The 19,594-nt window shown below is 24.3% G+C and overlaps 3 protein-coding genes across 3 annotated transcripts; 1 reads left to right on the plus strand and 2 right to left on the minus strand.

Moving 5' to 3' along the window:
- Window positions 1-655: 655 nt before the first annotated feature.
- On the minus strand, window positions 656-9,141 carry MKS88_005273 (AAA domain-containing protein; the record flags this gene model as incomplete). Its single annotated transcript, XM_067218520.1, has 4 exons — window positions 656-3,926; window positions 4,173-4,713; window positions 4,893-7,002; window positions 7,264-9,141. 4 exons carry the CDS (start codon window positions 9,139-9,141, stop codon window positions 656-658), a joined length of 7,800 nt encoding a protein of 2,599 aa, XP_067070488.1.
- Window positions 9,142-11,824: 2,683 nt separating this feature from the next.
- Window positions 11,825-12,865, minus strand: MKS88_005274 (deoxyhypusine hydroxylase; the record flags this gene model as incomplete). The annotated part of the gene is made up of 1 exon (XM_067218521.1): window positions 11,825-12,865. The coding sequence occupies one exon, from the start codon at window positions 12,863-12,865 to the stop codon at window positions 11,825-11,827; it is 1,041 nt and encodes a 346-aa protein (XP_067070489.1).
- A 1,095-nt stretch (window positions 12,866-13,960) lies between these two features.
- MKS88_005275 (DEAD/DEAH box ATP-dependent RNA helicase) lies at window positions 13,961-19,363 on the plus strand (the record flags this gene model as incomplete). The annotated part of the gene is made up of 4 exons (XM_067218522.1): window positions 13,961-16,651; window positions 16,738-18,266; window positions 18,564-18,989; window positions 19,210-19,363. 4 exons carry the CDS (start codon window positions 13,961-13,963, stop codon window positions 19,361-19,363), a joined length of 4,800 nt encoding a protein of 1,599 aa, XP_067070490.1.
- Window positions 19,364-19,594: the final 231 nt, after the last annotated feature.

The following is a 19,594-nucleotide window of genomic DNA, read 5'->3' on the forward strand; positions in this document are numbered from 1 at the left end:
TAATAATAAATTATAAATAGTAAATAGTAAATTATAAATAATAAAATAAAAACAAAAAATAAATAGTGAAAACAGTTCCAAAAATAGGCAGTAAATGGTATTTCCCTTAAACAACCCTTCATTATCTATTTATCTAATTTACTCTAAAACCAATAAATGCATATGGTTTTCTTAATATATAAAATTGTTCCTAAAAATGAGAATTAAATAAACAATAATATTAAAAATAATTAAAGAGGAAAAGTATATTCAATTTGCAACTATGCACAAATTCTAATTATTTCTTTCTATTATTTTTTTAAACTAATTTTTTAACAATATATTCTCTTTAAATTTAAGATATATTTTCCCACCTTTTAAACAAATACACATTATTCTCTTAAAAACAAAAAAAAAAAAAAAAAAAAAGAAGAAGAAATAATTTCTTCTTTAAAAACAGAAAAGACAAACTCTAAGACGATAATCATAATATCAAATTATTAACGTCTTTATAACCTTTACTTATTGAGGTATTCTTTCGTAAATTAATATACATTTCATGTATGTGTATATGTGTGTGTTCACATATGTGGCTGTTCATATATGTGCGTATGCGTACATATGTGTACGTTTTAATATACACAAAAGAAAAAGCACATGTTCAACGCACATTACATTATTCGAACTTCCTCTTCTTTAAAGATTTTTTACTTAGTTCTATTCCTTTAATAACCTCGTTTGCTCTCTTTTTGTCTTTTTTTTTATAATTTTTGTTTTCCATAGCTCCATTTTCCCTAGTTTTATGGTACTCCCAATTATTATTATCAGTATAAACTTTGCTGAAACTAAATTCTTTTTCAGATGGGCAATTCCAATTAATATTTTTCTTATCATTATTTAAATCTATATTAGCTGTTTTTATTCCAATAAATTTTTTTCTTTCTTTAAATAACGTTTTATTATTTTTTCTTGATTCCTTTGTACTATGTTCTGAATTGGAAACACTACATATTCCGTAATTTATATCACTCTCAATACTGTTACAATTTGCATTTTCTCTTATATCATTATTCATATGGGAAAAAAAATCATCAATTATTTCTTTTATGTTATCTTCCGTAGTACTTCTATTAAAATTTAAATTTAAATTTGTATAACAGTTTCTTGCAATTGCATTTTTTATTAAAGAATCCCAGGTAATATTTTTTTCTAAATTGCTCTTATTTCCAATTATCCATAAAGAATCCTTAGCTCTTGTAAGAGCTACATTCAATCTTCTTTCATCCTTTAAAAAACCTATGTTATTTCCAAATTTCTGTATCGCTTTAAAATCTTTAGTATTAGAAAAATTCTTGTTTTTTAACTTCAGCCATTTTCTGGTATGTAATCCATCCAGTTCTCGATCATCCCAATCGTTCTGCTCCCAATTTTGAAGAGCTAAATTATTTCTTCTTTTTAAATTTATTTCATTACTATTATTACAAATTTCCACTGCTTGAAGATTCGATCGTACACATGAAAAAATTATAATATTTTTCTCTCTTCCTTGAAATGCATCAACTGTTGATATTTCGGGATAATTATTGTCTGCAAAATAACCTTCAAACATTTTTCTAATTAGGTGTACTTGAGATAGGTAGGGACAAATAATACCTATATCCTTTAAATTAAAATTAGAAGACAATTTATACAAACTTGGTACTGGATTATCATTATTTTTATTCGTCATAAAATTCTGAATATATAATATTAACCGGAATATAAAATAAGCTTCCACATAATTAATATAAGACTTATTACTTGTACTTGATTCTATTCCATCAATATTAATAAACTTATAACATCCAAATAAATTTAAATAATGAAAATAAAATAATGGTCTGTTCATTAAATTTTCATCATTTTTAATTAAACCATTATAAAAGTACTTATTCGGGAAATAACAAATTTCTGGTCTCATACGATACTGAACATTAAGTAAAACACTAGACATATTACACATTAATAACCTTTCAAATAACGATCTACTGTACCCATATTTTCTACAATCTTCAGAAAATGTGGTAGCAGGTAATTGCTTCGGATCACCTACCATAATAATACTTTTTATTTTTAGCCTAAAAGGTATTAAACAACTCAATTCCACACATTGACATGCTTCATCTATTACTAAATATTCAAATTCTAAATTTTCAATTACTGGCGATGCACTTCCTGATAGAGTACTAAATATTACTTCACTTTCTGATATCATATTATCCTTATTACTGTTGGAATAAAAAGAACCAACTTCTTTATCTGTTTCTAACAATTTTATTTTTTGTTTTTCCAAATTCTTCTTTTCAGAATTTAATTTTTCCAAACTCCAATAATAATGAGAATATGATTCATTAAATAAATACAATAATTTTTCCAAATATTTTTTATCAACATTATTTACAATTTCTTCAAAAAAGAAATCATTTATGTTTTCAGCCTTCTCACATGATGTTTTCGATTTTGTTTCATGATAATCATCACAATATTTTTTAGAATTATTATAATTTAATTTGTCTCTTACTTCATGCATTTTCCGTTGAGTATGATCTATGGCTTTGATAGAAAAATTTAACTTATTTTTCCTATTATTAAAATGAACTTCATATAAGTTTTGTTCCATATTTTTTCGTTTATTAAATATGTAATCTAATGAAATAGGTTGTATTTCTTCATGGGTTTTTTTCGATATTCCTATTCGAATGCATTTAGGAGTAATTGTCTGTATATTAAAGTTCCTAGTATTGTACTCTACAGCAATATCTTTTGATTCATTCTTTTTATTGTTTTCATATTTCTCATTTTTCTCATTCATTTTATTCTTATATCTTTTATTATTCATATTACTTGAATTGTTATTGCATAAAAAATTGCTGTTGTCTCTACTGCTACTGTGTTTAGTACAATTTTGTTGTTCTTTTATACTCATAAAGTTTATTAGACCTTCATTCAGAATTCTTTTAGCAATTTCATCTATTGCAGAATTCGATGGGGAACAAACTAAAATTTTTTTATTACAAGATAAACTTTGTTCGTTGTGAGAAACATCTTTTTTTTTTTTTAGTTTTTCATTTTTATCTTCATTATTCATATTAATTAAGGAATACAAGGCAGACACTATTCCAATAACGGTTTTTGTTTTACCAGTACCTGGTGGTCCTTGTATTAAGGATATATTATTTTTGTTTAAAAATACTAATTTAACAGCTTCAATTTGGGATTCATTTAGTAAATTGTAGCTTTTCATAGTATTTAATATGTACTTTTCCAAACCTGATAAGGTTACTTTCTTTTCATCAATTACCTTATTTTCCCCATGAAAACCAGCTTTATTGTAGTATCCCTTTTTTTTGGTTTCCTTCAAATTATTAGACTCAGTAGGATTCAGAATTATATTAAATAAAGAAGAGTTTTTACTTATATATACGCTCTGAAATTCCCTTATATTTGTCATTAAGTTACACAAAAAATAGACATGAAATTTATTACAAGAAAGGCAATTTACATTTAATCTATTTTTTTCCTTACCTAATTTTGACGGGAAATTATCTTCGTTAATTAATTTAATATCATAAATATTTTCCGTTTTATTCGATGAAACATCTACTAATCCAATAAGATGATTATATGTTTTCAAAATTTCTTTTAAATGCTCATATTTAACAGTTCCTTTGTTATTATTTATTAAATCATTTTTTTCTTCTATTTCAAATGGAATTAAAACTATCAAATCCATTGGTTTTAAATTATCAAGGTTAGTATTACTTTCATTAGATGCAGCTATATTCCATATCACCCAATTTGGTGTTTTTTTTTTCCCTATAATATTTATAACAAATTTATACGTATCACCAAACATTTTATTCATAATGCAGCATCTACACTCTTCTAAAACCATTGGTCTAAAAAACCTAAAGAAGGAATAAAAATATACACAAATATCTTACACTATCACACATGATAAATGGACTGTTCAAATGGATAATATGCGGATGGAAAAACATTGCATGAGTATACTTAAAAGTGCATTTTATTTTCACTATACATAACATACGTATATATATATATATATGTACACATATATACATTTAGGTATTTGCTCATATATTTATTCGTTTGGACAAAATGGCTTTTTTTTTTTCTGCTCTTTTGAATACCTATGATATTCTTCTTCGCTATTAAAACGTATAGGAATTTCTTTCCTTATGCAATTTCGGTATTTTTCCATATTCTCCAAATCAAAAAAATCCCACTCCAGAAACTCTTGTAGCATTATGAAATATTTATTAACATTATTTTCAACTTCAATTCTTTTCTCTTTCATTTCTTTAAAATATTGGTGTTTGTTCATTTCTGAGTTATTTTCATTCAATATTATTGCTCTCTTTTGCGTTTTCAATGCAGCATTTTTTTCTAAAATTTTTTTAGCCTTCTCTAAAGCGGCTTCTTTTTTTAATTCATCAGTTACATTATTACATCTCATCTCGTTTTCATTTTCTTCACTTTCTTTGCATTTTTTATCTTTTGAATAAAAATTTCTCGAAGGAGAACGGGACTTGGAGACAGATCTTGCTGATCTCTTATAAAAATCCCTTATATCATCATCTATAATGATGTTCCCAGTATTTTCATACCTCTTTTCCGATAAATGCTTTGCTGTTTTATCATTCACGTTTGTAATAAAAGGTATATAACTGGCTAAAAAGGAGGGGAAAATATAAATAAATATATATATATATATTTATATATACACATACAAATGCATATGTTTATATTTTTTAAGTGGAACATGTAATACATTAATGTACTGTTCAAAGAATAACACATAATATGTTTTATGCACTAATATATATTTATCCACATGTATACAATAATACCCCCCTTAATTTCCATTCTTTCATTTTTATAAAAATATATACTTGACTTATCCTTTTGGACAGCATTGCTCCCTTTTGCTTCTTCTAATTTCTCCCTGAACATATGATTTTTTTGTCCTCCATCATTCATTAGATCATCTTTTGCTTTGCTAAAAATCGTTTCATAGTCCCACGAATGTGATAATACATCTATACATTTCGGGATTTCTATCCTCTTTAATTTTAATTTAAATTGAATAAGGTTATTTAGTTCATTTTCGTAATACTTGGAACCTTTAACTTTTATTAAATGTATCATTGAATCTAAAATGGTATTCATAATTTCTTTCTGCTTTATTAACAGTGATATATTAGTTTCATTATTACTCAGAGAATACAAATTAGATTCAATAAAATTAAAGAAGATTAATATTTGAGAGCATAAATAAGGTAACTTCTTGTAGAATAACTCTGGTAACATAAGATCAGCAGAAAACAAGTTTACATTTGATGAAAAGTCTGTCATACATGAAATCCATGTGGAATAAAAATTTAAAAATAATAAAAGTGAATCTCTCATAAAAATATATATACTAGATGTTTTTGATTTTATTGAAAAAGTATTTATTTTAACGCTATAAAATATATATATGATGATCTTCCATATATTTTCAATTAATAAATTAATAATTCGTAACAAGAAACTATCAACTTTATTTTTATTTATATATTTACGCAAACATTCCATTACAACATTCAAGTAAAACCAGGTTTTCGAATTTATTAACATAAAGCAGTCTAATACATATAACTTCTCACTATAGTCATCATTTAAGAAACTCTTTTTTTTTAAAAATAAAATCATTGTGTTACTAAAACAAAATACCGATAATAAAAAACAGCATAAATATCTATTCGATTTAAAAAAATCAACTACAAAACTTTTTAATATATAATCATATTTATCAATAATTAAGTTATACCTTTTTTCTTCATTATCTATATCCTTAATAATAACAACAGGTAAGGAAAAAATACCACTTTTCTTCTTAACCCTATTTATTTTATATTCATCCTTAATCATATATTTAACAATTAAGTCAAAAGATTTTACAATATGCAACTTCGTTTTCTTATTCATATTGCTTACACACAGAAAAAAAAATGAATTTATGTAATTATAAACAACTTTTTCGTTTTCTTTATTTTTCACTAGATTCCTTTTCATAAACTTTCTATATTGGTTTAAAGTATCCGAATTAGGGACCTCGTCACTCCTATAATAATAATTAGTATTACTGTCACTGTGGTAATTATTAATTCTACTGTTTTTACCGTTTGTTATAGTACCACCTGTTGCAGACGTGGTAACCTTCTTATCATCCTGCATTTCCTCATTATATATAGTAGTATAAAAATATAAAATATGCATATCTTTTACACTTTTCGTGTCACTGTCACTACTGTAATATACTGGTTCCTCAGGTGTTTCCTCGTATGTATCCTTAAGAGTACATAAATCGTCATACATTAATGATAAATAATTTTCAACATTTTTTATTAAATTAAAAACAACATTAAAAAAAGGAACAGATGAACGTGTCTTTCCTTTATACATACCATATGAAATTAGGTGGCATAAATAAATAACTGATGAACAAAAAAATATTCTACATTTTTTATTTTTATCTTTTTTTAATTCTTTCATAAAAATTTCAACAACTTCATAAACATTCATAAATAAAATTTTATATTTTTCTATCGATAAAACCGACTGTACTCTTTTTATAACAATATTAATTATTTTAACAAGTATGACAAAAAAAAACTCAAACATGGTTTTTAAATCCATTAAATTAAAATCATTGTCACAAATACGCTCAATATATTTTACAAATTCTTTTTGCTTATCACTAAATATTATATTTGTTGACTTGTTTGTATTTTTATTATCCTTTATATCTGCCTTAATTAAAAGAAATAGCAAGTTATTTATGTTCTTTATTTCTTCACTCCTTTTCAACTTTTCACTATACAAATCTATGCTCATTAATGAATCAAAAATTTCAAAAATAAATGCTTTTTCCAAAGAATCACGAATTTGAGAATCAGTCATGAGAATTATTAAAACCTGTGTAGATAACAACAACAAAAAAAAAAAATAATAATAATAAATAAATAATAATAAATAAATAATAATATTAAATATAAATAAATAAATGAATTATAGATACATGAATTTTTTGTGAAAAGGGGGAACGCTGTATGGGCCCATATATATTTTAGGCTTGTGCATGTGTCCACATATGCTTGTACATATATATATTCATTTTCACAGGAATGCAGAATGTATTCTCGTATTTATATATATGGGCGTGAAGAAGTGCGTTACCTTAATTGCATAAAAACAAATATAATAATCCTTGTGATTAATAAATAAGGACAGTGTGTACATGGTTATATGTTCAAAAGTCATTTCTTTTTCTTTTAAATATTTTTTATATAAATTTTTTGTATATTCATCAATTTCAAAAGAATTTACAAGTAACCTTTTCGTTACGTCAAGAATGTTATATATAATATTTATGCATGAAAACGTGGATGCTTCTTCAAAATATTTATTTTTAAAATTTACATTCTTAATAATGTAAAATTTTAAATTTTTCACAAAATACAAAAGTTTAAAAATTAAATTAAATAAATTATTAATTACTTCTTTATTTTCTGAAAATACAAACCCTATAAAATGTATAAAGCCATCATTGTCAATAAAAAAATTGGTTAAGGACAGATGTTCTATATTATATTCTTTTGGAAGAAAAACTGCGCTCTGTTCATTCATTGGTACACTGGACTGTCCTAACAAATTTGATGACTCCTTTTTTTTTTTTTTTTTAATTAGCGATAATAAGTATATTCCACAAATTAAGCACTGCATATATTTAAAAATATCATAGTCTGCAAAATTTTTTTTTAGAAAAGAACTGTCTGTTTTCAATTTATCAGTAGAAATATTTCCTGAAGGCAAACTCGTGTTAATCATTTTAATAATACACGCATCTGATAGCTTAACCCAGTAGGAAAATATAGAAACTATTAATTTTTTATTTGAATCATTTAAAAAATCATCATCATTGATAAATTTAGAATTAATAATTTTAAATATTATTAGCTGAATAAAATTATCTGAATACCTTAAGGAGTTTAACATTAAGGAGTAGAGTATGATTTTTTCTTTTAGAACCTTTTGTAAGCTATTTTCCACTTCACTATGATTTAAAAGAAGAAATATGTGCGCATAAATATAAGGAATAGGATCCTTGCTAAAACTATTATTATTACTTTTATCAATATTTAAACTTTCATTTTTATAACTATCACAATTTTGTTCAGATACATTTTCTTCCAGTTCAGATTTATTAAATACCTTTAAATTTTCATTATTTATACAATAATCCAGCTTACATATTTTTTGATTAACTTTTATTAATAATTTTTTGCTTTTTTTAAACTCACTATGTATTAGATTGCAAAAGAAATTTAAAGATTCATAAGCTGCGTACTTCTGTATAATATTATATATATTTTCGCTATCCAAATTTAAAAACTTCTCAGTAAATAACTGAAGATTCACTTTATTTAATTTACTTGTATCTAACTGGTAATTAAAGTCTACTTGAAACACTTTTGCTCCGTTTAGCATGAGCTCTAATACAACATAATCAACATTATCATAACCTTTAGGACATGTTATTTTGTTAATTATTCGATTAAAATTAAATTTAAAAATTTCCCTTTTTATGAAATTTATTAATGTTTCTTCATTTTTTATAATCAAAGAAATGTTTTCTATAAATTTCTTTTGTAAAAGGTAGTAAATCATTAAACATTTTTGACAACTATCTATATTTTTAGTAATGATATTTTTTAAATTTTCCAAATTTTTTTCATGCTTCAGTTTAGTTCCTTTTAAATGTTCTACTATGTATTCCAGTCTATTCGTTTCAGTTTTATCTTTACAAAAGACAGATGCAAATTCCTGTTTTTCGATAATTAGATTAACGTAAAAAAAATAAACAGCTTCTGCATAGTTATAATTACAAATTATATGATTTCTATTTCCATCAGAATCATTTATATTTTCTAACATAGAACCTAACAAAATTTTGTACAGTTCATTAACACTGCCTTTTATAATAGATTCTTTTAGTTTTTTAAATAAGCTAAAGTCCTTGATGGTTCCTAAATTTTCATTTAAATTATTTTCCATCTAATTATAAAAAAGTATTTAGTGGGATAAAATTTATATTATTCTCTCTATTGTTTTTTTTTTTTGGAAAAAGTTATATATAAAAAAAGAAAAAAAAAATAAGAAAATACGGAATACAAAATTCGATAAGAATTACAAAGCAGTAGGAACCAATATATTAACAAAAAGAAGAATTATTTCTATATAGTGCAATAACAAAAATCTTACTTTTGCTGTAATCCGTCGTTTACACAGTGTCTTATTGTTTGTTTATTGTTTATTATTTGTACATTTGCACCTGAGCAATGAACTACAAAATAAAATTATTTACATTTTTTTGCTGTGGAAACGAAAAAATATATTCATTCTTTGTTCCTTTTTATTACAAAAAAATGTTACTACGGGAGCACAAATTTACATTTTATAAATACCTTTACACACACATATACGGGCATACCCATATATATACAAAAATATAAGTATTCTAGTGTTACCTGTTTGACTGCTCTGCATTTTTCACATATAATATATTAGGATAAAATAAACTTCAATAAGGATTCGAAAAAAAAAAAATAAATAAAAACACACAATTTAATAAAATGGATATATAAACATTATTCTATACATTATCACACAGTTATATTAAACACAATTAGTACTTGTAGTGTATATATTTATTTTTCAATTCTCTTAAATAAGTGATTGCTTCATTTGTTTACATCTCTTTTATTTTGTTATTTTATTTCTTTTTTTTTGTAATATTTTATTACTCAAAATTTTTAACAGTTCCCTTTAGTTTAAAAATTTTTTTTTTTTGTAATTGTACAAAAAAAATTATTCAAAAATTTCACCACTGCTAAATATTTCAGAAAATTTAATTATTTCATAATATTGTATTTATTAAATACAAATATATATGTGAATGTACGAACATACGTATATATGTATGTGTACATTTATGTATATATGTATGTGTATATTTATGTATATATGTATGTATATATAAATATATAACAAATCAAACTTGGAAAAATATGTACCATTTAGTAAAATTTCGTTAAGACACCTTACTCCTTTAATATAAATCTCTTAAAAAATAATGACAACTGAAAAGGGTAAATGTGCTCATTTGTACTTTATCTTTTGCATAAATAAATAATATAGACACCAGAAGTAAAAAATTATTATGAAAGTTTTTTTTTTTTTAAAAATGCATTATATATATATGCATAAATATGTTTATATATATGTGTACATATATACATATAATATATATTCACAAAAGGTACATCTTAGTTCACATTTTTTTTTAAATTAATTTTTACAGCATAGATACATTTAATGAAAAGGTTGCTCTAATTACTCATCATATAATTTGGGTACAGTAATAAATATATTAACTTTTTATCCCTTACCTGTACATAATTTCAACTAACAGTCTATTATAGTTACTTCCGTCATAATGAGCATCCCTCTAAATTTGACAAATATGTGTCGAGCTCAAATGAACAATAAAAAAGGTATGCTATTTTCATTTTTAAACTTACATAGTAATGAGCAGTATAATATATTCGAAAAAAAAAAAAAAAAAGTAGAATCCACAAAACATACGAAAAAATAATGACTTGTTAAAGTGAAACATATATTCAAATTAATAGTGGTTTTAAAAAAGGATATAACTACTATAGATGTGATAATGAACGAATGAAGGAAAAAGATTTTAATTTAATGAGCATTAAATGAAAATATTCATCATATATATAATATTTTGCCATGGTTCCTATTAAATATATATTTGAAAATTTCAAGATGCAATGTTACTTCGTGCTTGACATAATTATGCAGTAAAAGAAAAAATAGAAAAAAAAAATTAAAATAAAATAAAATTAAATAAAATAAAATTAAATCAAATTAAATCAAATTAAATCAAATTAAATAAAATAAAATAAAATAAAATCAAATCAAATCAAATTAAATAAAATTAAATTTAAAATAAAATAAAACTTAATAAAATGAAAAAAAATTAACATCATACACATATATTACTGTTTGCACTTAAAAGAGCATAAAAATTGTTGAATTTAAAACTATTTTTTACATTTAGCCCTATTACGTTTTGTTGCTTTATTTTTTCTGTGTAATTGGTGCCTCGAAGACGTATTTTACAATTTCATAATATATATGTTTGTTCTCCCTTTTTTAATTCTCTATTTAATGAAACAGATAATCATAAAACTTAAGCAATTTTCATTAACCCCATGATGTGATTTTATCTTTATATTTACTTGTTAATCAAAAAGGGGGCATTTGTTATTGTCAGAAGTTGAACTTGCTATTAAATGGAAATATTAACAATTGTAATATATATATACATACACATGTATGTACATCTATATATATATATATATATATATATATATATATATATATACATATAATATTTGTAGAATAATTTAAGAATGATGCGCATGAGAGGTAAAAATCGTAAGGCATTGTTTCCATATCACGTTATTCTTACTTGTTTCCATCATCTATAATGACACGATGTTACATGAATTAAAAAATATTTTTCTCTTCTCCATGTGATAATTATGGTATGAAGTTTTAACCATTTCAAAATGAACACTAAAAATAAAAATAACAAATTTTTAAATAACAAAAAGCTAAAAGGGAAGAGGTACAAAAAAAAGGAAAAAAAAAAGTATTAATTTATTTCAAATGCAATGTTTAAGTTTTCTGCTATATAGTCCAGTCCAACTAGACAACTTTCAGATACAACCCTGCATTTATCTTTTGAATAAGTTTTTAAAGTACTTATAATAACACTCTGAATATTTTTATATTCTTGCGAATTTATATTTAAGCTGCCAAGAGATCCCAAAGCTAACGCAACTTCATGTCTAACCATTTCATGTTCCTTGATATTTGTCAAGGATGACATTAAATATTTCAAAGAGTTTAAACTCAATACTTGACCTAACACAAATGCAACTTCATGTCTAAAAATTGCTGATGCTTTATCTTTTATTAAAACTTCACCTAATGCATTTAAAGATACATCAGATTCTAAATCTCTTAACTTAAATAAAGCTTCATATCTTAATTTTAAAGGAATATTCTCATTATTTAAGTCTTCAATTAATTCATCAACACTTTTATTATTATTCAATGTAAATACAACTGGATCTATAGTATTATATTTTTTTGAAACAAATTCACCATTTCGTTTTTTATTTTTTAAAACTTCCTTCCTATTATCTTTATTAGCGCATGAACATACTGTATATTTATTTTTTTCTAATAACGAACTTAGGGCTAATTCACATGTTTCTCGAACTTCTATTTTTTCATCTTCTAAAAATTTTCTTATAATTTCAATATTTGAATTACTACCTATTGCAGCTAACCCTTCAGCAGCTTCATGCCTAACCATTAAATTTTCTTCTTTATCATTTAATAATTTAATTAAAATATCATTACACTTCTCATTACTTATTTGTCCTATAACATATGCAATTTCATGTCTTAAAAGTGCACTATCATTATTTTCTAATGCATACGAAAGAATATTTATTATTTCATCTATATCATCTTTATATATTTCCCGGCATTCATATAATGCTCTCATTTGTTTTTCTATAAATTCGTTTCTTGTTTCTACTAAATACTTCCTAATGAAATCTTTATTACTGCTATTTTCATATTTGATTACGCGGCTTATTTTTCTATTATTGTTACCTGACATTTTTACTTAGCTTCTGGTAAATTATAATATTTTATGTGCGTTAATTTTACATAAACATTTAGAATTATTCGTAATGTGTTAAATGTTAAGCTTACATACGTGTATATTCAGGTATAAATGTTACTGCTATATCATTATGCAAAAAATCGATCTGAAATTCAAACAAAATTATAATTTCAAACTGCGCTAGTTGTTAAATAATTAAAAAGAAGTTGTAACAAAATGAAAATAAATATTGATGAGCTGAAAAAGCTTTTAAAAGATGTTTCACTTTTCAAAATCATGTATACATATACTTATATATGTTCACGTGAAATAAAAAAAAAATAAATAATATATAAACATATACTTACTAATATTGTAAATAAAATAGATATATATGTTCCTGTTAACTTTAAAAGAATTAATACATATTGTTCTCCTTTTTTGCACCGCAAATATATTCACCGTGAATTACTAAGTTTAATATTTAACTATATTTTGGTATATACGTAGCACGTACATATATTTTATGCAGTAATTCGTTTCCTTGTTTTTTCTAGTTAAACTTTACGTTAGCTCTTTTGCGCCTGTTAAATAAACTTATTTTATATAAAAGCATTCTTATTTCATAACTCTGTAAAACAAAAAAGTAATATAATTATCGTTCTTTACTTTTACTTGTTAAAATAAAATTTATGTTAATACATGATTTTTTAAAAAATAAAAAAAAGAAAAAGGAAATAAAAAATTCACTGATAATGTCGTAAGAAAAAAAAAAAAAATAAAATTCACAGAAAATGTCGTATAGAAAAAATATGAAGATAATTAAACATAAGAAATAATGATTATATGTTGACCTTTTCGTTTAATTTTTATTCGCGAGGTATACATTTGTGTTTTATAATATATATGTACATACATATCATATATACGTATGTACGTTTATTTATCTGTACACCAAGTTGTACAGATATAGTTATAATAGTTGAATTTTTATGTATTTCAACCCATTTCTTAGCTTAATAATAATGCTTTACCATATATTTATAAAATGTTGTTTAATTCTTAGTATATCTAAATAATATATTTGTCACCTTTATGTTACGTGAAAAAATGAATGGACAAAATAAATTAGATGCTGTTTATACAACTTTTGAAAACTGTGAACATAATAACACGCCAATCGAATTTTCTGAAAAAAGAATTTTAACGAACAAAGAAAAGAGAAAACTAGAGTACGAGGAAAGAATTAGGAAAAAAAAAGAAAAACATTTAAAAAAAGTAAAAAAGGTAATTACAAAAAGCAATATAACGTCTTTAAATGGTATAAAAAGCAATTTAATTATTGATAGTACTCCTTTTCCGCATGAAACAGGCGAACAAACAAATACTATACTAAAGAAAAAAGATGAACCAGAATTAGATAGTACAAATAATGTAAATATAAGTAATAAAAAAGATTTAAGGGACAATTTAAACGAGTCTGACAAGAACCATAATAGAGAAAAATATTTTCGTGAACAACCAATGGAGAAGGAAAAAAACAAATATAAAAAATTATGCTCTATGAAAAATGTATCCAGAAAGAAATTGATGAAAAAATTAAAATTTCAATTAAAAGAAAGTAAGGAACAAGAAAAAGAAATTTTATTTAAAAAACTCCAACAGTACAAATTAAAATTAAATCATCGAAATTATATGATTCCTTTTAACAAAACGAAAAATATTGATAAAAATAATAAAGATTTAGAAAGATTATTTCAGGCCTATGAGGAAATGAAAATAGATCTACCCAATAATTTAAAAATGATAAAAAGAAAATTAGACAAGAAAAAGAAAAAGTTTTTAGAAAGTAAACAGAAAAAAGAATTAGAAAACAATATTCAAGAAGAAGAAGAAGAAGAAGAAGAAGAAAAAGATGAAAGGGAAACGAAAATAAAAATGGGGGAAAAATTAAATAATTATGTTCAAAATGAAAATGATGTAATTTATCATAGTGGTCAACAAGATGGTAATAAGAAGACAGTTATAAGTGACGCTGAAGTAGTTACTGTAAGTAATTGTAGTGAAGGTAAAACTTTTCTTAATTTGGAAGATACATTTAGTGATGAAATCTCATCAGACGATGGATTAATCCAACAAAAAGATATGCAAGGTGACAAAAATGAAGAAATTGAAAAAAGAAAAGAAAACTGCAAGGAAAATTACAAGGACGGAATTGAAATATATGAAAATAAAAGAAAAGTTATTTACGAATGTGTAAGTGTAAATAGAAAAGAAAATATAGAAAAGATGAGATTATCTTTGCCAGTTTTAGGATATGAACAGGAAATTATTGAAGCAATTTTAAATTATGATGTTGTTTTTATAAATGGAGATACTGGTTGTGGAAAATCTACACAAATTCCGCAATTCGTGTATGAACATGGTTTTTGCTCAAATAATTATCTTATTGGTATTACAGAACCAAGAAAAATAGCTGTTAAGAGTATTTCAAATAGATTGAATGAGGAGTTAAACACTGATGATATTTCTGGGTATCAAATAAGATTTGAAAAATCAAATTTTTTGAAAAATAGTAAAATCAAAGTTATGACTGAAGGTATTTTACTAAAAGAAATTATAAACGATTTTATTTTATCAAAATATAGTGTTATCATTTTAGATGAAGCACATGAACGAAGTATAAACATGGATTTAATTTTAGGTCTCCTATCTATAATTTGTAAAATTAGAAAAAAAAATTATTTTACGCATGAATCTGATATTATACCAATTAAAGTAATAATTATGTCTGCAACTATCAATGACAGTAGCTTTTTTGAAAATAAAATTTTTGAAAATTACACTTCAATTAATATCCCAACGGAAAAAGTTCCTGTTGTCGATCACTTTCTTTCGTATACTCCAAAAAATTATATTGAAGAAGCTAAAAAAAAAATTATACAAGTTCATAAAAAGTTACCACCTGGTAGTATACTAGTTTTCTTAACGAGTCAGGAAGAAATATATCGCTTATATAACATACTTAGTAATTTAAAAATATCGAAAGAAAGTACAGAAAATAGCAATTTTTATGAATTTAATGCAGAAAAAAATTATGGTTTAAATGATGATACACACTTGTTTGATTTAAGTGAAGAGGAAAATAATATGAATGACAAATCTAGTTTTTTTATTAGAGATACAGATGAAAACAAAGAAAAAAAAATTATATTTTTGGACTCCGATGATGATGAAAGTGTGTGTAGCACCATTAACGCCTTAGATATAACTGATCAATCGGTAAATTATGAGCAAAACAGTTCAGAAAAAAAATTAGAGAATATAATTACAAAACAATTATCAACATGGGAAGATTATCCAATTGAACAAGAAGAACAAAAATATAAAGCATGTAATAAAAATAAAAACCAACAGTCAGAACTTTATAATGAAATAGAAGTACATAATTTGGGAACATTGAAAAATGGGACTATAGCTAATTGTTGTGGGAAAAGTGATATTCAGAAAAGGAACATTGTCGAAGATGGAGATAATGATTATCGTGAGGATCGAAATTGTGAAAATGATTATAAAAAAGGGGAAGAGAAAGACGAAAGTAGGGATGAAGATCAAGAGGAAGACGAAGATAGATATGAGGAGCAAGAGGAGGATGACGATAGTTGTGAAGAGAAAGAAGAAGAAGACGTTAGCAATGAGGAGCAAGAAGAAGATGATGATGGCTGTAAAGAGCATGAGAAAGACCACGATAAAATTATTGAGAATGAAGAAAAGGAAAATAGTGGTACAAAGCAGAATGAGGTAAAAAATCGAAAACTTAAAAAACAACCAAAAAAAAAAAAAAAAAAAAAAATGAAAACATAAAAAAGGATTCAAGCATTTGGAAGGGAAGCGATGGATCAGGTAAATTAAAAATTTTCAAGTTATATGCCAATTTACCTATGAATGAACAAATGCTTTTATTTAATAACCCTAAAGATAATGAGCGAATTTGCATTTTAAGTACAAATATAGCGGAAACGTCCATTACTTTGCCTAACATTCGCTATATCGTGGATTGCGGAAAAGAAAAGAGGAAAATATACTCGACTCTAAATGATTACTCTTACTATATTATTGACAATATTAGTAAAAGTTCTTCACTTCAGAGAAAAGGAAGAGCCGGTAGAATCTTACATTTATTAAAAAAAAATAAAAAGAATAAAAAGAAAATAGAAATGGAAAAGGGGCATGTATATAAATTATATTCTTCTAATTATTACAATTATTTTTTCAAAAATCATAATGACTGTCCAATATTAAATTATCCCCTTGATTCTTTAATTTTATACTTATTAAGTTTTAAAATAAAAAATGTGGAAAATTTTCCATTTATTAATAAACCAGATAAGTGTAAATTTGAAGAGGCAAAAAAAAGATTAATTTATCTTAATTGTATTTATTTTTTATACGAAGATATCAAATTTCTTTTTAAAAATGTAGATGATAAAGTTGCTTCAAGAAAAAGTATTGAAAATCATATAAAAATATTTAATCCAGAGCATAAAAGTGGAATTACGCTTACAGGTAGTTTTATCCTGTCTCTGCCAATAAGTACGAGATACGCTAAAATTTTAACGGATGTTTGCTTAAAATCTTTAGCTATAAATCAGACAAGTTCAATTCCTTTAGCTTGTCTCTTAGTATCTTGCTTATATATGGAATCGATTTTTTCATATGATTACAAGCTAAGTGTAAGATTCGGGAAAAAAGAAAAAAAAAAGAAGGGCAATAATAGCAGTAACGACATTGGAAACATTGGCAACGTTGGTAGTAATGATAATTATGATAATGGCAGGAACAAAAGTAATAATATTAATAATAATTTAATGAATATATTTTTTAAAAAAAATAACGACGAAGTTAACCAGGATGAACTGTCTAGCTGCAGCAGTGAAAGTTCCTACTGTGAAAACACATTTTCACCAGAAAATTACGACAACAACATGAATAGCAATGTTCTGGAAGATTTTAAATTAAAATTTGATAATGATATTGACTTTTATTTAAACCTATGCACTTCTTTTTATTTTGCAGATGACAAGAATAATTTCTGTTACATTATGCATTTGGATAAAAAAAAAATGGATGAGTTACTTAAACTGTCTAATTATTTAATTAAAATAATTAACGTTAAACTTAATACGAGTATTAATTTCGATATTTTAGAAAAAGCCCCATCCGAATTATCAAGAAGAATAATACATTATTCAGTTGTTCAAGGATTTATAGATCATTTTGCAATTCGTTCTGATTTAATACGTAACGATTATACAAGAAATTCAAATTTAAGCTTTAATAATAAAAAGGCCTACTTTACCCAAAATATGAAATCTCCTGTATATATTAATTCCACCTCGGTCTTGTATAAAAACAGGTGAAAATAAATGTTGCATTTGTATGTAATAATATTTTTAAGGAAACTTATTGAAAGACGTGCTCATGCGCATTTGCTCGTACAAATATATATATATGTGTGTACATACATTAGTATTTACGTATTAACGTTTGTAAATCCACCTCCTTTACTTTAGCATTTACACACACCATTATTTATACGGTGGTAATTACTAATGCCAATTTTTATGCATTAACATTTATGCATATAAATATTCATATATATATATATATATTTATATGTGCGTATAACATTTTCCACTTCCCCCTTAATTAGGCCCTACCCAAAATATATTTTATATAATTATATAATGAAGAATAAAAAGTCATATGTTATGTATGATTGTCTAAATATAAATGATTCAGATTTAGGAAAAATAACAAATGTCTGTATTTACATCAACGGATATGAAAAAATACCACCAGCGAAATATGATATTCAGAATGATAAAATTATTGTTTGTGTAAAACCTTTTTATTTACCTTGTTCTCAATATTTGCCTATAACTACAAAGGAATTAAGTGAAAATGATTTTCTTTTTTATAATTACCTTGCCTTTTTTATATTAGATGGGTCAATGTTTCCGAAAATGTCAAATTTTAAAATTTTTTATTCTCATTCATTCAATGACATTATCAATTGTAACCATCAAAATTTTAAACATTTTATAAATGCATTAAGAAGTAACAAAATAAATAATAGGTGAGTACTTACGATGACACGTCATGATAGTTAATTGCACGTATATATGTGTGTATACATATTATATATGCTTATACATTTATGATTTGAATATAGGTTAAATTTGGTAGATATACACCATCGTGTCATTATATAACTACGTGAATGCATATATGCATGTACATACATACATATATATATATATATATATATATGTACCTGTGTATTTATTTCTCTTTAGGGCTGCCTTAATAAGTAAGTGGAAAACGCAAAACAATTTCTTAAAAAAGGAATTTTTGTCTTTGATTGAAAGGAAATTTAATAAGTGTAACCAACGCCTTATTAATGACTTCTGGCCTCCTTTAGATTCAACCAAAATAGGTATTGGTGTATAATATGTGTACATGCTTATATGTACATACATAAAAATATTAAGGAATAATGCACAACAAAAGGACTTAATTTTTCGAATTGGAATATCTGTTAATGGATATCTTAAAAATAAAAAAAAAAATTTAAATGGTCACTTTTGTTAATTTATTTGAGTAATTTATTTTTATGACATACGTAATTTCACATCTAAAATAGATGTAATAAAAATAATATAATACCATTCTAAAATATAA

The sequence above is a fragment of the Plasmodium brasilianum genome, chromosome 14, assembly GCF_023973825.1.
Source record: "Plasmodium brasilianum strain Bolivian I chromosome 14, whole genome shotgun sequence".
Classification (NCBI taxonomy): Eukaryota; Apicomplexa; class Aconoidasida; order Haemosporida; family Plasmodiidae; genus Plasmodium; species Plasmodium brasilianum.